Raw genomic sequence first — 19,461 nt, forward strand, 5'->3', positions numbered from 1 at the left:
ACGAGCAAGGGGTTGGTTTGTATTCCAGGGCCTCGACGCTGTGGGGCTCGGCCGCTCGGGTGCTATGGCTTTGGGCCACTTGAATCTAGATGGATTGGTGAATGCTAAAAAAACTTATTTGATGGGTATTGTCGGGTTTCGGGTTCAGGTAATACTCAAACGGGTTTAAACCCGTGAATCATGCAGGGTTTTATAATGTAACCACAAGCAGCCCCGCGGGGATAGAAAGTCGCCCATCCCTGTCCCCTAATAGGTTAAAAACCGCGGGGACGCAGGTTTCGGGGCCCCATTGCCATCTTGATACACGACGTCGTCGCAGGTTGTCCATTATGGCTGGCTCTAGCCCGGGTTTTGGTGGCAGGAAGTTGCGTTCGCTGCGGGGAGGTGGTGATGCTGCTTCGTCCCGAAGCGCGGATTTCGCCAGGGACAGTCATGTCGCGCTGCCGCCGCGTCCGGTGGTGAGGGTGCTCAGATGGATCTGTTCTTTTCTTTACCTTTTTACGGAATTTCGTTAGATGGTGGGGAGCTCTCGCACGTTGAACAAAGTTTATCTTCACTTCACTACCATTAAACAATCAAACACGAACTTTCTTAGGGACACCACACAATTAGTCCTGTAGAATTGTATTGAATAATTGTTGATGCAATATTGTGCCGATACAAGAAGTATATATAAGAGCCAAGCCGCACCTAATCTAGCCCTATTACAAACCGAGTAGGAGTACTAATCCTATTATAAGTTGTATTCTAACATCCCCCGCAGTGTCAACGATAGGCTCGACGACGTTGAGACTGAAACGAATGTCTTGAAACGGAGTAGTCGCCGGACCTTTAGTAAAGATATCAGCGAACTGAGCAGAAGTAGGCACGTGGAGAACGCGAACTTGACCGAGAGCCACCTTCTCTCGAACAAAATGAATGTCGATCTCAATATGCTTGGTGCGACGGTGTTGAACTGGATTCCCCGACATGTAGACGGCTGAAATATTATCACAGTAAACAATTGTAGCTTGCTCAATAGGACAGTGCAGCTTCGACAACAACTGGCGCAACCAAACCGTATCAACAACCGCATGAGCCACAGTGCGGTACTCAGCTTCAGCAGACGAGCGGGAGACCGTAACCTGCCTTTTTGAAGACCAAGAAACCAAATTGTTACCAAGATAAACACAAAATCCATATGTGGACCTACGAGTATCTGGACAACCAGCCCAGTCTGCATTAGAGTAAGCTGTCAAGGAGGTGGGAGAGGATTTGTTGATATAAAGACCTAAGTCTAGTGTGCCTTTGAGATATCGAAGAATACGTTTGACATGATTGTAGTGTGGAATACAAGGATCATGCATGTATAAACAAGCTTGTTGAACATCAAAAGAAATTTCAGGACGAGTGAGAGTGAGATACTGAAGTGCACCGGTAAGACTCCGATAAAGAGAAGGATCAGAGAAAGGATCACCGTCGGCAGAGAGTTTGGAACCTGTATCAACAGGGGTACGGGAAGTTTGACAATCAAGCATACCATCACGAGAAAGAAGATCCAGAGTGTACTGCCGTTGAGACAAGAAAAGACCAGAGGAGTCACGGATAACAGCAATACCTAAGAAGTGATGAAGAAGACCTAAATCTGTCATAGACAATTCGTGGCGAAGAAGAGAAATAATATGATCTAAAAATTGTTGTGAGGAAGCTGTGAGGATAATATCATCAACATATAAAAGAAGGTAAGCAGTGTTGGCGTTGTGATGAAAGGTGAAGAGATAAGTGTCAGAATGGGAAGGGGTAAAACCGATGGTTTGAGCATAAGTAGAAAAGCGTTGAAACCAGGCACGTGGTGCTTGTTTAAGACCATAAAGAGATTTTTGAAGAAGACAAACATGATTAGGATAGGAGGAATGTTCGAAGCCAAGAGGTTATTGACAATAGACTGTTTCTTGAACAGAGCCATGAAGAAAAGCATTTTTGACATCTAGTTGATGAATTGGCCAGGAAGATTAGACGACAATGCTAAGGACAGTATGAATAGTGCTGAGCTTGACAACTGGAGAGAAAGTCTCATCATAATCGATGCCGTGTTGCTGAGAATAACCACGACATACCCATCGAGCCTTATAACGTGCAAGACTCCCGTCAGAATTAAATTTATGGCGAAAAACCCATTTGCCCGAAATGATATTTGTATTGGAAGGACGAGGAACTAACTGCCATGTGTTATTCTGCAGAAGGGCATCATATTCATCTTTCATAGAGGCGGCCCAATTAGGATCTAGGAGAGCGGATTTGTGAGATTTGGGTAGAGAGGAAGGAGATAAAGATGCATTAAGATTGAGATGATCTTTTGCAGGTAAACGAAACCCGGACTTGGCACGTGTGCGCATGGTATGATCGTTAGTAGGAGCTGGAACGGGAATAGCATGAGCAGGAGGGGTGTGGAAAGATGTGGTGGACGCGTCCGGCGCAGCGGAGGAAGCGGACGCGGGAGATGGCGGTGAAGACTGCGGCGGCACGAGGTCTGCCGCGTCAGAGTGTAATGTGTTTTCCTCTGTCGGGACAGAGGTGGTGACAGAAGTGGTGGCGGCAGGATCCGCTACTGCGGCTGGTTTCGCTGGATAGGTCGGCGGGTGAAAGAAGGGAAGATGATTGCGACGAGAGGGACTAGTGGGCGGCATGGGTGAGTTGGGATCTAATTGTTGACGGTTGGAAAAGGGAAAAATATTTTCAGCGAATGTTACATGACGAGGCACATGAACACGACCACTAGCAAGGTCTAGACAACGATAACCCTTGTGCTCGTCGGAAAAACCTAGATGGACACACGGGATAGAGTGCGGGGAAAGTTTGTTAGGAGAAGTGGAGTAGGAGTTTGGGAAACAAAGACAACCGAAGACGCGAACGTCGGAGTAATTTGGATGAGAGAGAAATAAAGAGAAGTAAGAAGTAGTTTGTGGGTTAACTTTAGATGGACGAATATTGAGTAAATATGTGGCCATGTGGAGGGCCTCAGCCCAGAATGTCGGAGGCAGAGAAGAGTGAACAAGCAGAGTGCGAATGATGTCATTAAGAGTACAAAGAGAACGCTCGGCTTTGCCGTTTTGAGGGGAGGTATAACGACAGGAAAAATGCAAGAGAATTCCATATTGTAGAAAGAAATTTCGATTTTTAAAGTTGTCAAATTCACGACCATTATCACATTGGATGAATCTTATAGGGAGGAAAAAGTGGACCCAGACATAGCGCTGAAATTTAATGGATATATTATGAACGTCGGATTTGTTGCGTAAAGGAAAAGTCCAAACATAATGAGTAAAATCATCAAGAATCACGAGATAATACTTAAAACCAGATACACTTTCTATTGGTGATGTCCAGAGATCACAATGAAGTAATTCAAAAGGAAAAGTACTAGAGGATTGAGAGGATTTAAAGGGAATGCGAACATGTTTGCCCAATTGACATGACTGACACATAGAAGAATTATGAGAGTTTCTCTTACGAGGTACTGAAAATTCACTAAGAAGTGTGGATAACACATTTTTATTGGGATGGCCGAGACGTTGGTGCCACAGATCAACAGAGGCCGCCATAGATGTTGGAGGAGCAGCGGCCGGAACACCATGGAGAGAATATAAATCACCGGAGCTATTGAATCGAGCGATCTCGGTCTTGGTCCGGTAGTCTTTCACAGACAAACCAAAGGGGTCAAATTCAACAGAAACAAGATTATCAGTGGTGATTTGGCGAACAGAAATCAGATTTTTAATAAGGGCAGGAGCTACAAGAACATCACGAAGAAGCAAGGGCTTAATTGGGGATTGGATTTGAGACTGACCAACACAGTAAATAGGAATAGAAGATCCATCACCGAGAGTAATAGAGGGAAAAGATGAAGGTGTGATTGTGTGAAAGAAGAAAGCAAATTACTCGATGTAGACATATGACGAGAAGCACCAGAATCGAAAATCCAATCCGTACCTGAGTTCCCTTGTGCAGCAAAGTTGTTCATGGCTTGTAGAAAAGCAGCTTGGTCCCAGCTCGGAGTCGAAGTAGAGGCCGGTGTAGTCATGGGAGCTTGCGGGTGTGGTGGCGTCGGCAGTAGGGCCGGCATCGGCGTAAAGAGAGAGACACCATCATTGTACTGCTGCATGTAGGGGGGCGATGGAGCGCCATAGGATGCATGAGGACTGGTGTTGTAGATCGGTGGCACAGAGGAGGGAGCAGCGTGGTACGCGGCCGTCGGCTGTCGGGGCGCGAGGATGGACGCGCTGGTGTGAGGGCGAGCACCGGGCTGCCAGCCACCGGTATAGGCAGGCGGGGCACCACATGGCGTAGGGGCGGACCAGGGCATAGGCCACGCCTGGACTAGCCCTGTCCATGGATCAGGAGATGGGCGCCATCCGGACGGCGGTGGTGGTGCAGTTGATGAAGCCGGGGGCGAAGCAGGAGTATCGTAGTACGGTGCGATCGGAGGGGCCGGCTGGTAGCCGCCGTAGATCGCCGGTGTACTGTATGGCGCCGCAGGTGTGTTGCAGAGAGCCGCGGATGATGTGCTGGATGAAGTCACAGGTGCGGCCGCGTAGTGCCCCGTAGATGACGCAGAGTAGTGCCCGGCTGCGGCTCCTATGGGCGACGCGCCGTGTTGCATGGCGCCGTAGACGTGTGGCCCGTAGCCATGCGCGGGTGGCGGGGTAAAGGAGATGGATTCAACGACGATCAGTCCGGCGGCGGCGGCGCCAGATGCAATCGTCCCGATCGGAACAGAGGCGGAAGTCATCGATCGAAGACCTAAATTGATACCATACCCTAGGATCGTAAGTCTGATACCATGTAGAATTGTATTGAATAATTGTTGATGCAATATTGTGCCGATACAAGAAGTATATATAAGAACCAAGCCGCACCTAACCTAGCCCTATTACAAACCGAGTAGGAGTCCTAATCCTATTACAGTTGTATTCTAACAAGTCCCACAACATCGCACGAACCAATCAACACCACATGATTAGTCCCGGCGCACAACAATTGCAAAAAAAAAAACTAATAACCATGTCGTCATAGAGAAATGCAGATGGAGAACAAGAGATGAAGCGAACGGATGATAAATTCCTGCATATTGACACTAAGTTTCTTCTCATTCATCAGCAAATATGCAGATGTAGTCCCGTTGATCGTCCTTAGTAGAACATCAGTAAAAGCCGAAGAGGAAAAAAATAATGAGAACGACAAGACATGGTGATGCGATACTACAAGAACCTTCAACCTACTGCAATCATGTCCATAGAATTTGATTGGATCAAAGCTGTTCAATTTTCCTGTTTGTAGATTATAATGACGTGACTATATGATTTTTGGTATGAACACAAGAGGTTTAAGATGGTGTGTCACTGTGACATTGATCTCATGGCTTTAATCCAAATATACGTGTTGAGTGTTCCCTGTCACAAGTGCCCCTTCCAAGTTGGCATTTGTCAAATTTACCTGTAGGATGAAACAAGAAAAGCTAAATCACAATAATAAGTTCGCTGAACCGAATGTATGACGTTCAACCAAATCAGACAAACACAAGCATATAACTGTTTATTTTGAACCTAAACTATCATAATAACCTGCTTTGCTGTCTAGCGACTGATGTACCTTTGTCACATTTTCTAGTGAGAGCCGTTGTTTCTAAGGTCGGCATCAGAGACATCAGCACCTGAGTCATCATCAAACAGCCAAAATTTTGTAGGCAGTCATAACCTCATGGCTTGACTCTTGACATATGCAGTGCAGGAATCACAAGTTCAAAACAACCACCTGTTAGGTCTGCAGCTAGAACACTGATTCAGAGAAACAGCCAAAACACTCTGGATATCCAGAGGTTCAGTTTTATTTCTATAATGAAAGTTCGGTCAGAACCTGCTGAAATTTGAGATGGGCTCTAGGTCCATGTAGCAATTTCTGAAAAATCTCTAAGGGCCCATGTGGGTTATATGGCACTAGGTGTAGTGGAAAGTTTAGTCCCACCCCGGAAGTGGAAGAGGAGTTGGACCTCCTTATAAGGGTTTCTCTTCTACATGCTATTGGAGCTTGAGAAGAGAAGAGGCCCTCGCGCACTCCTCCTCCGCTGCCCGCCACGCCTCGTCACGACGCGCCGCGGGTTGCGGGATCGAGCCGAGCTTACACCTACGCGCTTATTTTTGCCAGTCACTAACGGAGAGTTTTCTGACAGCTGGGCCACGATCTGAGACGTCGGATCGTGGGCTGTCACGGACTCGGACGTGGGTCGAGCCCACGTCTCTCCACGCGGCTGCGCCTATAAGTGTGCGGTGCCTCAGTGTGCGGTGCCTCCTAACCCTAGCCGCCACGAACAGATCACATCTGCTCCACGCGCGCGCCCACCGTTGTTCCCTTGCTGCTGCTGCCGCCGGTGACTCCATCCCGTCCGCCGCGTACACAGTCGACGTGAGAGCAGGTCTCCGAAACCACGCCCTTCTGGTTCCTGTACGGGGTGAGGGGCGAATAGGTTTTTGGGCAGCGATTACGCGACTGCTCACTTCCGATCGTCTACTTCCTCTACGTCCGCGTCGCCTTCATCATCACCATGTCCACCGACGCCGAACGTGCCGCCGCCAAGAAAGCTGAAGCTGACAAGAAGGCCGCCGAGGACGCCGCTGCTGCCACCAAAGCCGCGGCTCTGCATGGCCTACTGGAGGGTATAACTCGTTTATCCCGCTCCTACTGTTTTCTGTTTTAGCCGTGCTAGCGTTATACATAGATCTTTCTGCAATTAGCGTAGTATGTGCTACTTTGACTGAATATCAGTATGCGATCATATATGTCAATACCATGCTAGTGATTTACTCATGAATTAATTTAATCGAGAAATTGCCTATTTACTCAACAGAACCTGCCTGCTACATGAATCTATCCAAGTACATGAATCGATGGAAAGAGTAGAGTAGGCGAGGTTAATTAGTCATCGTACACTGTATAATCAATATATTTGCGTGCGTGTAGCTAGCATGACGCTGACCAGTCTTGGTGTGGATTCCGGCCTAACCCCGGCCTGCCAAGTCAAAAGTCGACACCAAATGGCATGATTAGAGTCAGTGCGCCTGACGCCGTAGTAGCAAACCCCGCCCTTGGATAACCATGTGGATACATAGCATGCATGCATCCTGCTTTGAACGGTGAAAGTGGGTGCTATTCCCACGTGATATTATATGCTGATCAGACCACTTGTGCACTAAATTAAACGCCGATCCACGATCGAAACCCAGGTATAATGCATTCTACTCCCTCTATAAAGAAACATAAGATCATTTAAATCACTAGTTTACTGATCTAAATGGTCTTATATTTCTACGGAGGGGGTATCTAGCTAGCTAGTGCATCATTTGAGAGTGGACAACAGAAAGCTAGTTCATTTTTATTCGAGGTTCGTGCCTATAAAGCAAGGCGCAATGGTGAACACTCAAACTCCGAACCATGTTCTCGCCTCTGCCTTGCAGCTGTAGGCAGTCCAAAACAACAAGAAGAAGAACAACAAGAAAGGAGGAGGAGGAGGAAAAACCTGGAACGGAGATCCCCAGGTACGTACGTGATTCACACCACGACACGATCGATCCATGAATAAATGACTAATATATCTGCCAAAATATATACTTCCTCCGTCCTTGTTTCTATCACGCCCAGATATCCCAAGGTTCAATTTTGTTTATGTGTCATAAAAGTTATACTCCCTCTGTAGCGTAATATTTGTCGTTGGAGGGAGTAGTTTCCAACAGTATAATTTAGTATTTCAATATGCATCTGACGTGAGATTTATAGGTTAAAAATCTGACGCCCATAGGCATGTCGTATCTCGATTGAGTGCATGGCAATTAGTAGCTGCAACATGGCAATTTTCCTGACAATTTTCATTTTGAAACATGGCGAATCCTTTTCTTCGTAAGCATGGTAAATTTATCTGTTTTCACATGGCATATCTGGGCGTTATGTGAGAAACACTAAAAATCTGACGTCAGACTTTAACATTTACCATAATCTAATAACATGTGACTAATATATTAATGGTCCAATTATTGCTCCAATTTAATCAAGAAACATGATGGCACCATGTAAATAGAGACGTAGGGAGTATTATATTAGCAGTATTGCCTACTTAAAATTACCTTCACCTTATGTATGCATATATAGAGAATACTGATGATCGATCAACATATACATGTATGCAGAGCTACCTGGCCATGAAAGTGAATACAGTCGGAAAGCTACTTCTCTTGGTGTTGGTGACTTTCAGTGCACATCATGTGGTTGTCATCTGCAGCTCCTCCTTCTTACATGGGAACGACACAGATAGATTGTCACTGCTTGACTTTAAGGATGCAATCAGTCTCGATCCACAACAAGCCTTCATGTCTTGGAATGATAGCACCCACTTTTGCAATTGGGAAGGTGTCTTGTGCACGGTGAAGGCGCCACGTCGTGTCGTCTCTCTAAACCTTACAAGTCGAGGTTTAGTAGGACAAATCTCTCCTTCACTTGGAAACCTAACATTTCTACATTCTCTAGTCCTGACAGAGAACACACTCGCTGGAGACATCCCAACCTCCCTCGGTCACCTGCATCGCCTCCAAACACTACGTCTGAATAATAACACACTGCAAGGAAGGATACCGAGTTTTGCAAACTGCACAGAGCTAAAGGTGTTTCATGTTGCATTTAACAATCTAATTGGCCAATTTCCTGCAAATTTTCCTCCTCACCTTCAGATGTTGCAGGTTTCAGGTAATAACCTTACTGGCACCATCCCAGCTTCTCTTGCCAATATCACGACACTAACCCACATTACCTTCTCATATAATCACATCAGCGAAAATATCCCAAGTGAGTTTGCAGATTTGTCTAGCTTGCAGTACCTGTATGCGGCTGTCAACCAGCTAACAGGAAGATTTCCACAAGCCATCTTGAATCTTTCTACTCTCATCGGTCTTGACCTTGGTCCCAATAGTCTAAGTGGAGAGGTACCACCAAATCTCTGTGCCTCTCTGCCCAATCTCCAGATACTTGTATTAGCCGAGAACTTCTTTATAGGGAACATTCCTAGTTCATTCACTAATGCTTCCAATATATATGATATCGATTTATCAATCAACAACTTCACCGGATTGGTGCCCACCACGATTGGCAGACTTACCAAACTCTCGTATTTAAATCTTGGACAAAATCAACTCCAAGCTAATAGCAAGCAAGATTGGGAGTTTTTGGACAACTTAGGTAACTGCACTGAGCTGCAGATGTTCTCCTTGAGTTGGAATCGTCTCTCGGGGCATGTACCAAGTTCATTGGGTAACCTTTCCAATCAACTCCAAAAACTATACCTGGGAGAAAATCAACTATCAGGAGATTTTCCTTCGGGCATAGCGAACCTTCGCAACCTTATTCTATTATCATTGGGGGCTAATCATTTTACGGGTGTGGTTCCGGAGTGGATCGGGACTGTTAAAACTTTGCAACTACTAGATTTAGGAGGAAACTACTTCACCGGGGGTATTCCATCATCCTTGTCAAACTTGTCTCAATTAGGATGGCTATATCTAGACTCAAACCAGTTCATTGGTCATATACCACCAAGCCTTGGAAACTTTCCAATGCTTCAATGTTTGGACATTTACAACAATAATCTTAGTGGTAAAATTCCAATGGAGATCTTCAAAATTCCAACAATGTTCATACTTAAATTATCTTCCAACAACCTTGATGGACAACTTCCTACCGACATTGGAAATGCCAAACAACTCGTACATTTGTTACTTTCATCAAACAAGCTATCCGGAGATATTCCAAACACTTTGGGTGATTGTGAAAGTTTAGAAGACATCGAGCTAGACTTAAATATTTTCAGCGGAAGTATTCCTGCTTCATTAGGCAACATAAGCGGCCTCAAAGTTTTGAATTTGTCTGCCAATAACTTAACTGGGTCAATATCAACATCTCTTGTCAACCTACAACTTCTTGAGAAACTAGATTTGTCATTCAACCATCTAAATGGAGAGGTTCCAACAAAAGGGATATTTAAGAATGCAACTATTGTGCGGATTGATGGAAATCAAGGGCTTTGTGGTGGGGCACTAGAGTTACACATGCTAGCATGTTCTGTTATGCCTTTAAATTCAATCAGGCACAAGAGATCTGTGATGCTCAAAATAGTTACCCCAATAGCCAGTATGGTGTCACTTGCTCTGGTCATATTTGTTTTACTTCTTTGGAGAGGAAAACACAAGAGGAAGTCTGTATCACTGCCATCACTTGCTACAAAGTTTCCAAAAGTTTCTTTCAACAACCTAGCGAAAGCAACACATGGATTCTCAACATCCAACCTAATTGGCAGAGGGGGATATAGTTCTGTATACAAAGGAAAACTAGTGGAAGATGGAAATGAGGTCGCCATAAAAGTCTTTAACCTAGAGACAAGAGGAGCGCAAAAGAGCTTCATTGCAGAATGTAATGCGTTGAGAAATGTGCGGCACCGTAATCTGGTCCATATCATAACTGCATGCTCAAGCATAGATTCTAATGGTAATGATTTCAAGGCCCTAGTGTACGAGCTGATGCGAGGAGGTGACTTGAATAAACTGCTACACTCGAACCAGGACCATGAAGGCTCTTCTGATTTGTACCTCATTACAATGGCTCAACGCATAAGCATTTTGGTGGATGTAGCAGATGTACTGGAGTACTTACACCACAACAACGAAGGCACAATGGTTCATTGTGATCTAAAGCCTAGCAACATTCTTTTGGATGACAATATGATTGCTCATGTTGGAGATTTTGGCCTGGCAAGATTCAAAGTTGGTTCAACCACATCATCTCAGTGTAACTCAAGTTCTTCTTCGGTTGCCGTAATGGGAACAATTGGATACGCTGCTCCAGGTAATCGACTCTTAAAAAAAAATCATGTCACCACATTCTTTTCTGCATCTATGTAGACCAATGAAAGCAAAATTAACTGCTTTTTTATTCATTAATAATCTGTAGAATATGCAAGGGGTGGTCAAGTTTCAACAGCCGCGGATGTTTACAGCTTTGGTGTCGTTCTCCTCGAGATATTCATTCGAAGAAGGCCAACTGATGACATGTTTAAGGATGGACTAAACATTGTGAAGTTCACAGAGATTAGCTTCCCTGATAGGGTATTGGAGATTGTCGATCCCCAGCTGCTACAGGAATTGGAGGAAACTCCAGTGGCGTTGAAGGAAACAAGTGTAAATTGTCTGCTACCTATTCTAAACATTGGCCTTTGCTGCACCAAGCCATCTCCAGGTGAACGTATCACCATGCATGAGGTCGCTACCAAGCTACATGGAATCAGGGATGCATATTTGAGAAGCTAATCTCTGTACTGTATGAAAGGACCCGGATTTCCCAAAGTTTCTTTCAACGACCTATCCGGATTTACGTTAGCATTTCAGTAACATTAGCTACCTGAATAAATTGTATAATTGACGTTTATCACATATAAATATAATGTATGCAAGGACCCAGATTTACAACCCAAACCCTCTGTGTGTTACTGTATCAGCCCAGGGCACTGAAAAACTGTGATGAATAGCATTTTCATGTACCAATATTACCAAGCAAACATATATTTTATTTACTACTCCCTTCGAGCCATATCAATTGTCGCTGATTCAGTAAAAAGTTGTACTAAAATCAGTGACAATTTTTATGGAACGGAGGGAGGCACCCGTATTGACAATCAAACAGACAAAGACGACCACACATTTTTGTCAGAACTTGACACATGACAGTGAGCAAGCATCAGAACAACTAGTTGACTCTCTACTAGTTGGGACAGCCGAGAACCAGTGGCCTGCCTGTAAGGTCTGCTTCAGGCGCCGAGTAGCTTTGTGCCTTTGATGTTTGAAGTTGGTCTGCCGCGGGATTGACTGCAGCAAGAACACAGATTCATAATATCACCCAAAACACTCTGAACATTCAGATCCCCTATTGTATTTCTACGTGCTAGAAAGTTCAGTCAGAACCGGGGGCGCTTACCCTCTCTTTTAAATTAAAAGGAAATCAATGGAAAGAGTAGGCAAGGTTGATTAATTATCGTACTTGTGCGTGGTGACTATGGACTTCAATATGGAGGAGGCTCGTCTGAAATGCATAACCTAAAGAGATCACTTCTCCGCTCTCTCTCTCTGCACAACAAAAGAGAGTCTCTAAACCATTGCGGGCAGTTGTTTTGAGACGGCGCACGCAGATGTTACACATCAATATGGAGGAGGCCCATTCTGGTTCTGGCAAAGGAATCCATGTTTCTTTTCTGCCACTTGGATAGCCATGCATGTGAAAGCATACCATGTAGTACGTACGTGGTATTGCAGACGTGATATCATATTCTGACCCAACCACTTGCACACTAAACGAACATGACCGGGCAGCGGCAAGCTAGTAGTATAAAGTAAGGCCGTAGTGGTGAAGGTCGATCAAACACTCCAAACTGCAAACCTTTGCACACATTATTTGCTTTGTACGTCTCGCCTCTGCTCTGCAGCATCTGTAGCTTTTGAAGAAGAAGAAGAAGAAGACGAGCAGGTACTTACCTAATTCGCCTAGTCTCGCCTCTGCTTTGCACACACATGTTTTATTAGTTTATAATCACTTAAATTCCCAGTTCCTCTGCCCTGTAGGCTGTAGCAGCTGTAGTTCTTGTTCCGGTCAGGGAAGTAAAAGCTAGCGTGGAAGAACAAGACCGACAAACCCCAGGTGCATAAGCAAATCACGCTGGAACACTCAAGTGCATTCCATGAATTAATGAAATATATGCACTACTACTTTAATGACCTAAAACGTCTTACATTTGTTTAGAGGTACTCCCTCTATCCCATAATATAAGAACGTTTTTGACACTAGTGTAGTGTTAAAAACTTTCTTATATTTTGGGACACAGGGAGTAGTATTATATTAGCAGAAAGGTGTAACAGCTCCCAGGTGCCTAGGCACCTAGGCACCCTCTATGAGCAGTAAATTAAAAAAAAATAAAGAAAATCTGAGACTCTGCAACATCAAAGATGGTCAACTTTATAGGTTCTTGCATTCAATGCAAATATCATGTAGAGAAAGTTGTACAAACGAGTTTCAGATTTCAGTGCTAAAAGTGCTTAAAACTTCAAGCACTGAAATCTTTTTCTGCTCCCCGAATGGTTTTTTGGCATGAAAACTTGCAAGCATCTACAGAGCTTGATCATCTTTGATGTTGCAAAGTTTTAATTTTTTTTTGAATTTTTTTTACTGTTCATAGAGGGTGCGGAGGCGCAGTGGTAAAGCTGCTGCCTTGTGACCATGAGGTCACGGGTTCAAGTCCTGAAACAACCTCTTATAGAAATGTAGGGAAAAGTTGCGTACTATAGACCCAAAGTGGTCGAACCCTTTCCCGGACCCTGAGCAAGCGGGAGCTACATGCACAGGGCTGCCCTTTTTTTATTCTTTATAGAGGGTGCCTAGGCACCCGGGAGCTAAAAAACCATTCTCAGGATTTATATTAGCTATACATACTATTTAAATTTCCCCTTCATCCTACTATGCATTCCTATAAAGAGAATACTGAAAGCTAACTCGACCAACATATGTACAACAGAGCTACCCGTGCATGAAAGTTACTATAGTCGGACAGTTATTTCTCTTGGTTCTGGTGATTTTGAGTGCACATGATGTGGTCATCGTCTGCAGCTCCTCCTGGCATGGAAACAACGAGACAGATCGGTTATCACTGTTTGGATTCAAGGACGCAATCAGTCTCGACCCGCAGCAAGCCCTGTTGTCCTGGAATGAGAGCACCCACTTTTGCAATTGGGAAGGTGTCATGTGCAGTGTGAAGGCTCCACGTCGTGTCACTTCTCTGGACCTTACAAGTCGAGATTTGGTAGGACACATTTCTTCTTCACTTGGGAACCTAACATTCCTTCGTTCTCTAGCCTTGATGGAGAACCTACTCACCGGAGAGATCCCACCCATGCTCGGTCACCTGAATCACCTCCAAACGCTCCTCTTGAATAATAACACACTGGAGGGAACAGTGCCAAGTTTCGCAAACTGCTCAAAGCTCAAGGTACTGAATCTTAGAACTAACAATCTAGTTGGCCAACTTCCCACTGATTTGCCTCATCGCCTTGAGGTGTTGAGGATTTCTTCTAATAAACTTACTGGTACCATCCCAGCTTCTCTTGTCAATATCACAACATTAACCGCCATTTATTGTGAGTATAATCACATCAAGGGAAATATCCCAAGTGAGTTTGCATATTTTTCGAGCTTGCAGTACCTGTCTATGGGTGTTAATCAGTTGTCAGGCAGGTTTCCACAAGCCATCTTGAATATTTCTACTCTTATCGGCCTTGGCCTTGGTCTCAATGGTCGAACTGGAGAGGTTCCACCAAATCTTTGTTCCTCTCTACCCGACCTCCAGATACTCTTATTAGGTGGAAACTTCTTTCTAGGGCACATTCTTAGCTCATTCACTAATTCTTCCAATCTACACCGCATTGATTTGTCGAGTAACAACTTCACCGGATTGGTACCCAGCACAATTGGCAAACTTACCAAACTCTCGCAGTTGAATCTTGAACTGAATCAACTCCAAGCACACATCAGGGAAGACTGGGAGTTTTTGGACAGCTTAGGCAACTGCACAGAGCTACAAAGTTTCTCCATGAGTATGACTAGCACATATGCCCGTGCGTTGCAACGGGAGAGAAAATCGCATACTCCTAGCACAGTAAGCACGACTCAAGACCCCTTCGCAAGTCCAAGTTACCTATTTAAACCCCTTCGCAGGTCCAAATTATCTTGTTGAACATAGCGTCACATCCGTGTTGTGGTTTATCCTCCTTTTTCCCATCTTCATTGACCATGTCATGGTATCCACCTGATCACAATGCGTCCGAATGTGGTCAATTTCAAGGTGATGATCTAGGCCATCGCACACCAGTACCTCAACTAGGCCATCGCAAGTTAATGTCTAATAGTTATAAAACTAATCTCGTCAAACTGGGTATGACAACTGTCCTTCCAGAGCTATTGTGTACTCCGAGTCCATACACCACCCCTCTTATGCCAACTCAATTTAAAATTGTATATTTGTTTTTCAAAATTCATCAGCATTCTTTTTAAAACACGAACACTTTTTACATCACATGAACCTTTTTTAAGAGCATGCATATTTTAAAATTATGAATATATTTTTAAGCACGCGAACACTTTTATAATTACATGATTTTTAGAAAAGGTTGAATATATTTAAATGACATAAGCATTATTTTAATACATGAACACTTTTCTTAATATACTACACAAATATTTTAAGATGTATGAATGATTCCAAAAAGATACATAACATTTTTCAAAAGGTAGAAGACTTTTTAAATGACACAAAAATTAAACAATTTTGTGAGGATGCCCAATTTTTTTGCGAATACTAATTGGATTTGATTGCAAGTGATCGGTATGCACGCCCAATATACATATATATTTTTTAGGGGATTCGCCAACATATATTTTAACAACTCGTTGTATACTCGATTCTTCTTTTAATTCAGTTCTCTTAGTTCCTCTTTTAATTCCTAGCCTTCCTGAGGCAAGGAGAAATTTATTCCTTCCCTTAATTTCTTTCCTTCCGAAGGCAAGGCGTATTTTATTCCTTCTTTTACAATTCTTTTATTCCTCTTTTAATTCTTTTTATTATTCCTTATTGAGGCAAGGCTGAATTTGTTCCTTCTTTTATTTTCTTTCCTTTTCTTAATTTCTTTCCTTCCGAAGGCAAGGCGAACTTTATTTCTTCTTTTAATTATTTTCCTTATTGAGGCAAGGTTGAATTGATTCCTTCTTTTGTTTCCTTTCCTTCCCGAGGGAAGGCCCGATTTCCTTCTTTTTGTTCTTTTTTTTTGAAGGTTCCTTCTTTTTGTTCTTTCCTCCTAGGGCCGTATGTTACGATTGTTGAGGCTAATTTTAGATCACAAGACATGTATAAATTGGTGGGATGAGATGCAAGGAGGCGAGGTGGGACTATTTAATAGAAGAATGAATCTTTATTTTTACATAAAATCATGTTGTAGCTTGGTGGATTGTAGTCTTTGTGAAATCCTGTAGGTGCTGGGTTCGATCCTCCACTGCAGCTCCTTTTTTCTCTGCGTCGCTACGCTGCATGGAATATGCCACTGTTTACCTTTTTTTCTCCCTTAATTTACACTAGTGCGGAAGCTAATTTGCCAATCTGGCCAAGTACATGGGCTTTTACATGGGCCTTTTCTTTTCTTCACCTTGAGATAGGGGCCGAATACGTATGAGTACGTGCGATTGTATCGCTAGCGACATGTAAAAGCCCATGCTCGTCCCCCCTGGCACCGCCGGCGGCGCGCGTGGGGGTGGGGAGTGGAGGATCAGCCATAGGGCACGCGAAGGTTGGTCGGGTCGGGAAAAGAACAGGAAAAGATGGGGAATGGGATGGAGACGACGATCAATTTTCGCCATGGAGGGATAGAGCGGATTTTACCTTTGTTTGTTTATTTTCTTTATTAGCAGCCCGTGCGTTGCAATGGGTGAAAACAGCCCAAACGCCCTTACCCACTGAGCATGACTAAAAACCTCACCCTCATGCCCCTAACATAATAAGCATGACGAATACCTCATCCTCAGGTCCACATCTTCCATTTCAATACGACATGAGACCATGTTTCCGCTTCTCCTCTTTGCGTCCTCGTCGCCGGTGGTGGCAGTACCAGTTGTCACTAACCAAGGTTGGCTAGGTCCAATAGCTGGATCGTTGAGCCTCCTTCGTGTCCGGTGAGATCAAGAGCGTTGAGCATATAATAGGAAAAAGCACTACACATAATATATGTCCGTGTTACCATGTAAACTAAATAGTTTGTGTCAAGTTGGCCATGAAATCTTAGTTAGACTCCTATTTTTTTTGAGGTGTAGTTGGACTCCTTATGCATTGTGACGGGTGTCACTGGGCAGAGCGAGGTTGGTCGTACGTGAAGACGCGATGGAGAAAAAGATTCCTTACATATCCTTGTTTAATAAACTGAACTAAAACAATGCATCCGGGGGCATATTTCAAAAATTCACCTAGTTATATTAGTAGTATAGATTAAAAAGAAGTTAGCTGCAATGCCTCCTAGTTTTCAAAAAATATTCATGTTTTGAAAAAACGTTTGTTTTTTAAATTCAAAGTCCAAAAAATATTTGTGTTTTAAAAAATGTTCGCAAATTCGGAAGAAACATTCGCTACAGTACCTCCTAGTTTTTAAAAATTGTTCGTGTCTTAAAAAATATTCGGCTTAAAAAAACAAAAAGCTATTTTATTTTCAAATGTTCGAGATTAAATTTATTGTTCACAACTTTGCAAAATATTAGCGTTCTAAAATATATTCCTTTTTGAAAAAATAAATTTGTTTTGCTCTCAGTGTATGACGCGGCTGTGGCTTAATTTGTAAAGTCGCGCTACAAGTAACAGCAAGAGTGGCTAGCAGTCTCACGTATCCAACGTGAGCACCTGGGTTTGACTCCTAGCGAAACTATTTTTTTCTTGGACATTTTCGCTGTTGGTACTTGGTACAGGATCCGGTTAATGGGCCGGCTCATCCCGGTTTTGTGCGTCATAGATATTTTTGGCAGAAACAAATCGAAGAAGAACGTAGGTGCGTTGACGTACAAAAAAAATATGTGGATCCCATCATAAACCTATAAAAGTGAAGAAACAATCCTTCCTTTAGGGTGTGTTCGGTTTCAGGTACCAACCGGAATGGCATGGGTTGGACCCGTACCTGGACCTGGTTCCTGCGTTTGGTACATAGCTGGAACGAGCGAATATTCCGGCCATATCCGGAACGCGCCGATACCTCCGAATCCAAGGAATCGGTCGCTCTTTCCTCTCGCTCCGCCGAAATCATGTCGCGTCTCCTCTCTGTGGTCCGCCTCCCCTTGTCTCCCCCCTCCCTCCCTCTGCTCTCTCATGGCCACAACGTTCCCATCTGGGCAGCGGACCGGGCAGCAACCGACGGGGGCCGGTGGTTGTTGGTGCCGGCCACACCCTAGATGGCGGCCTGACCTGCAGGGGCGGCTGCAATTTTTTGGCGACGACCAGATCTTCCGGGGAGCGGCGGCGGCCCAATCTGCTGGTGGGCAGCGGCGACTTGATCTGCTGGTGGGCAACGGCGGCCTGACTTGCCAATGAGTGGGCAGCCGATTTGTTGGCGGCGGCGCCTGACCTGCTGCCCTGCTGATGGAACAACCTGACCTGCTGGTTGCGCGCAGTGACACGCAGGGACCTGGTGTTGTTCGGCGAAGACTAGCAGGCGAGCAACTTGTTCTTCCTCCGATCTGAAGCTTTACTCAGTAGACTAATGGAGGCAGAGGAGCAGTGACAGATCGCTAATGACAACCAGGAACCAGCCAACTAGTTCATTAGCTCTTAATCATTGAGGAGTTTCACCGTGGCTTTAGGACTTGAGAGTTGGAGATGAAACATCATTGTCATAATGTGCATTACTATCTTCTTTTTCTTACTGTCATATATTTTTTATTCTTCTCTGTAGATTGATCCTTTTTTTGTAGAAATATATTTTTTAGACTCAAGGTCATCTTGTAGAAGTGCTTTGGCGCAAGAGGAAATAGTTGCAGATGCGTTTGATGTCATATCTATCATGTTTTGTGAATGTGCCTTTTGTCAAAATGAATCGAATCCATTATGTTTCATCTCTCCAACCAAACACTGGAATGTAACCATTTCATTCCATGTATTGTCTCCAAACAAACACAGGAACAGAACCGACCCATTCTAGTGAAATGGAACCATGACATTCCATTCCACTTCGTTCCGCAACCAAACACACCCTTAATATTAGGTAGGGATGAAATTACTTTGGCTATAGAGCAGCGGGCTGAGTACACGGGCAGGCTTCGAGTCCTTAGAACGGGCTGAGGCCCAAGAGGGTGACCGTTGAGGCAACCGCGGTGGGATCTGGAGAAGGGCGGACGATGAAAAAAAAAAGATTTTCCGCGAGCCCATATAGAATAAAATGAGTTTTCCTTTGTTTCCTCACAAAGAAGTGTTGCTGGGTGGGGTGGTTCACGCCAGCGCACTTGAGGTACGCGGGCAGAGTTTGAGTCCTCATAACGCAATTTAATTTTAATTTACGGCACACAATTTTTTTCTACAACACAAAAACAACGTCGGAAAAAAGAGGACGTACGGACGAAAAAAGGGCACGTACGAAAAACACCTGATGGACGAAAAAAAAGTGGGGAAACAGTCCGTCCTTTAATATTAGGTAAAGATAAAGAATCGTCTGTTAGGGAATATACCAAGTTCATTAGGCAACCTTTCCAATCAACTCCAGTATCTATACTTGGAAGACAATCAACTATCAGGAGACTTTCCTTCTGGTATAGCAAACTTTCGCAACCTAACTG

At 44.1% G+C, this 19,461-nt stretch overlaps 1 protein-coding gene and 1 pseudogene across 1 annotated transcript; both read left to right on the forward strand.

The window, feature by feature from the left end:
• The first annotated feature begins 7,349 nt into the window (after positions 1-7,349).
• On the forward strand, positions 7,350-11,504 carry LOC123073891 (putative receptor-like protein kinase At3g47110). The gene is made up of 3 exons (XM_044496892.1): positions 7,350-7,568; positions 8,214-10,914; positions 11,020-11,504. The coding sequence occupies exons 2-3, from the start codon at positions 8,226-8,228 to the stop codon at positions 11,373-11,375; spliced, it is 3,045 nt and encodes a 1,014-aa protein (XP_044352827.1). The 5' UTR covers positions 7,350-7,568; positions 8,214-8,225; the 3' UTR covers positions 11,376-11,504.
• Positions 11,505-13,639: 2,135 nt separating this feature from the next.
• LOC123076084 (receptor kinase-like protein Xa21) overlaps positions 13,640-19,461 on the forward strand; it is an 8,744-nt pseudogene continuing 2,922 nt past the window's right edge.

Source organism: Triticum aestivum, chromosome 3D, assembly GCF_018294505.1.
Source record: "Triticum aestivum cultivar Chinese Spring chromosome 3D, IWGSC CS RefSeq v2.1, whole genome shotgun sequence".
NCBI classification, from domain to species: domain Eukaryota; kingdom Viridiplantae; phylum Streptophyta; class Magnoliopsida; order Poales; family Poaceae; genus Triticum; species Triticum aestivum.

Excerpts from the sequence above, each read along its gene's own strand:
- LOC123073891 (XM_044496892.1), top strand. The coding sequence starts at position 8,226 with ATGAAAGTGAATACAGTCGGAAAGCTACTTCTCTTGGTGTTGGTGACT. Across the intron at positions 10,915-11,019 it reads AATTGGATACGCTGCTCCAG|AATATGCAAGGGGTGGTCAA; the intron begins GTAATCGACTCT and ends AATAATCTGTAG.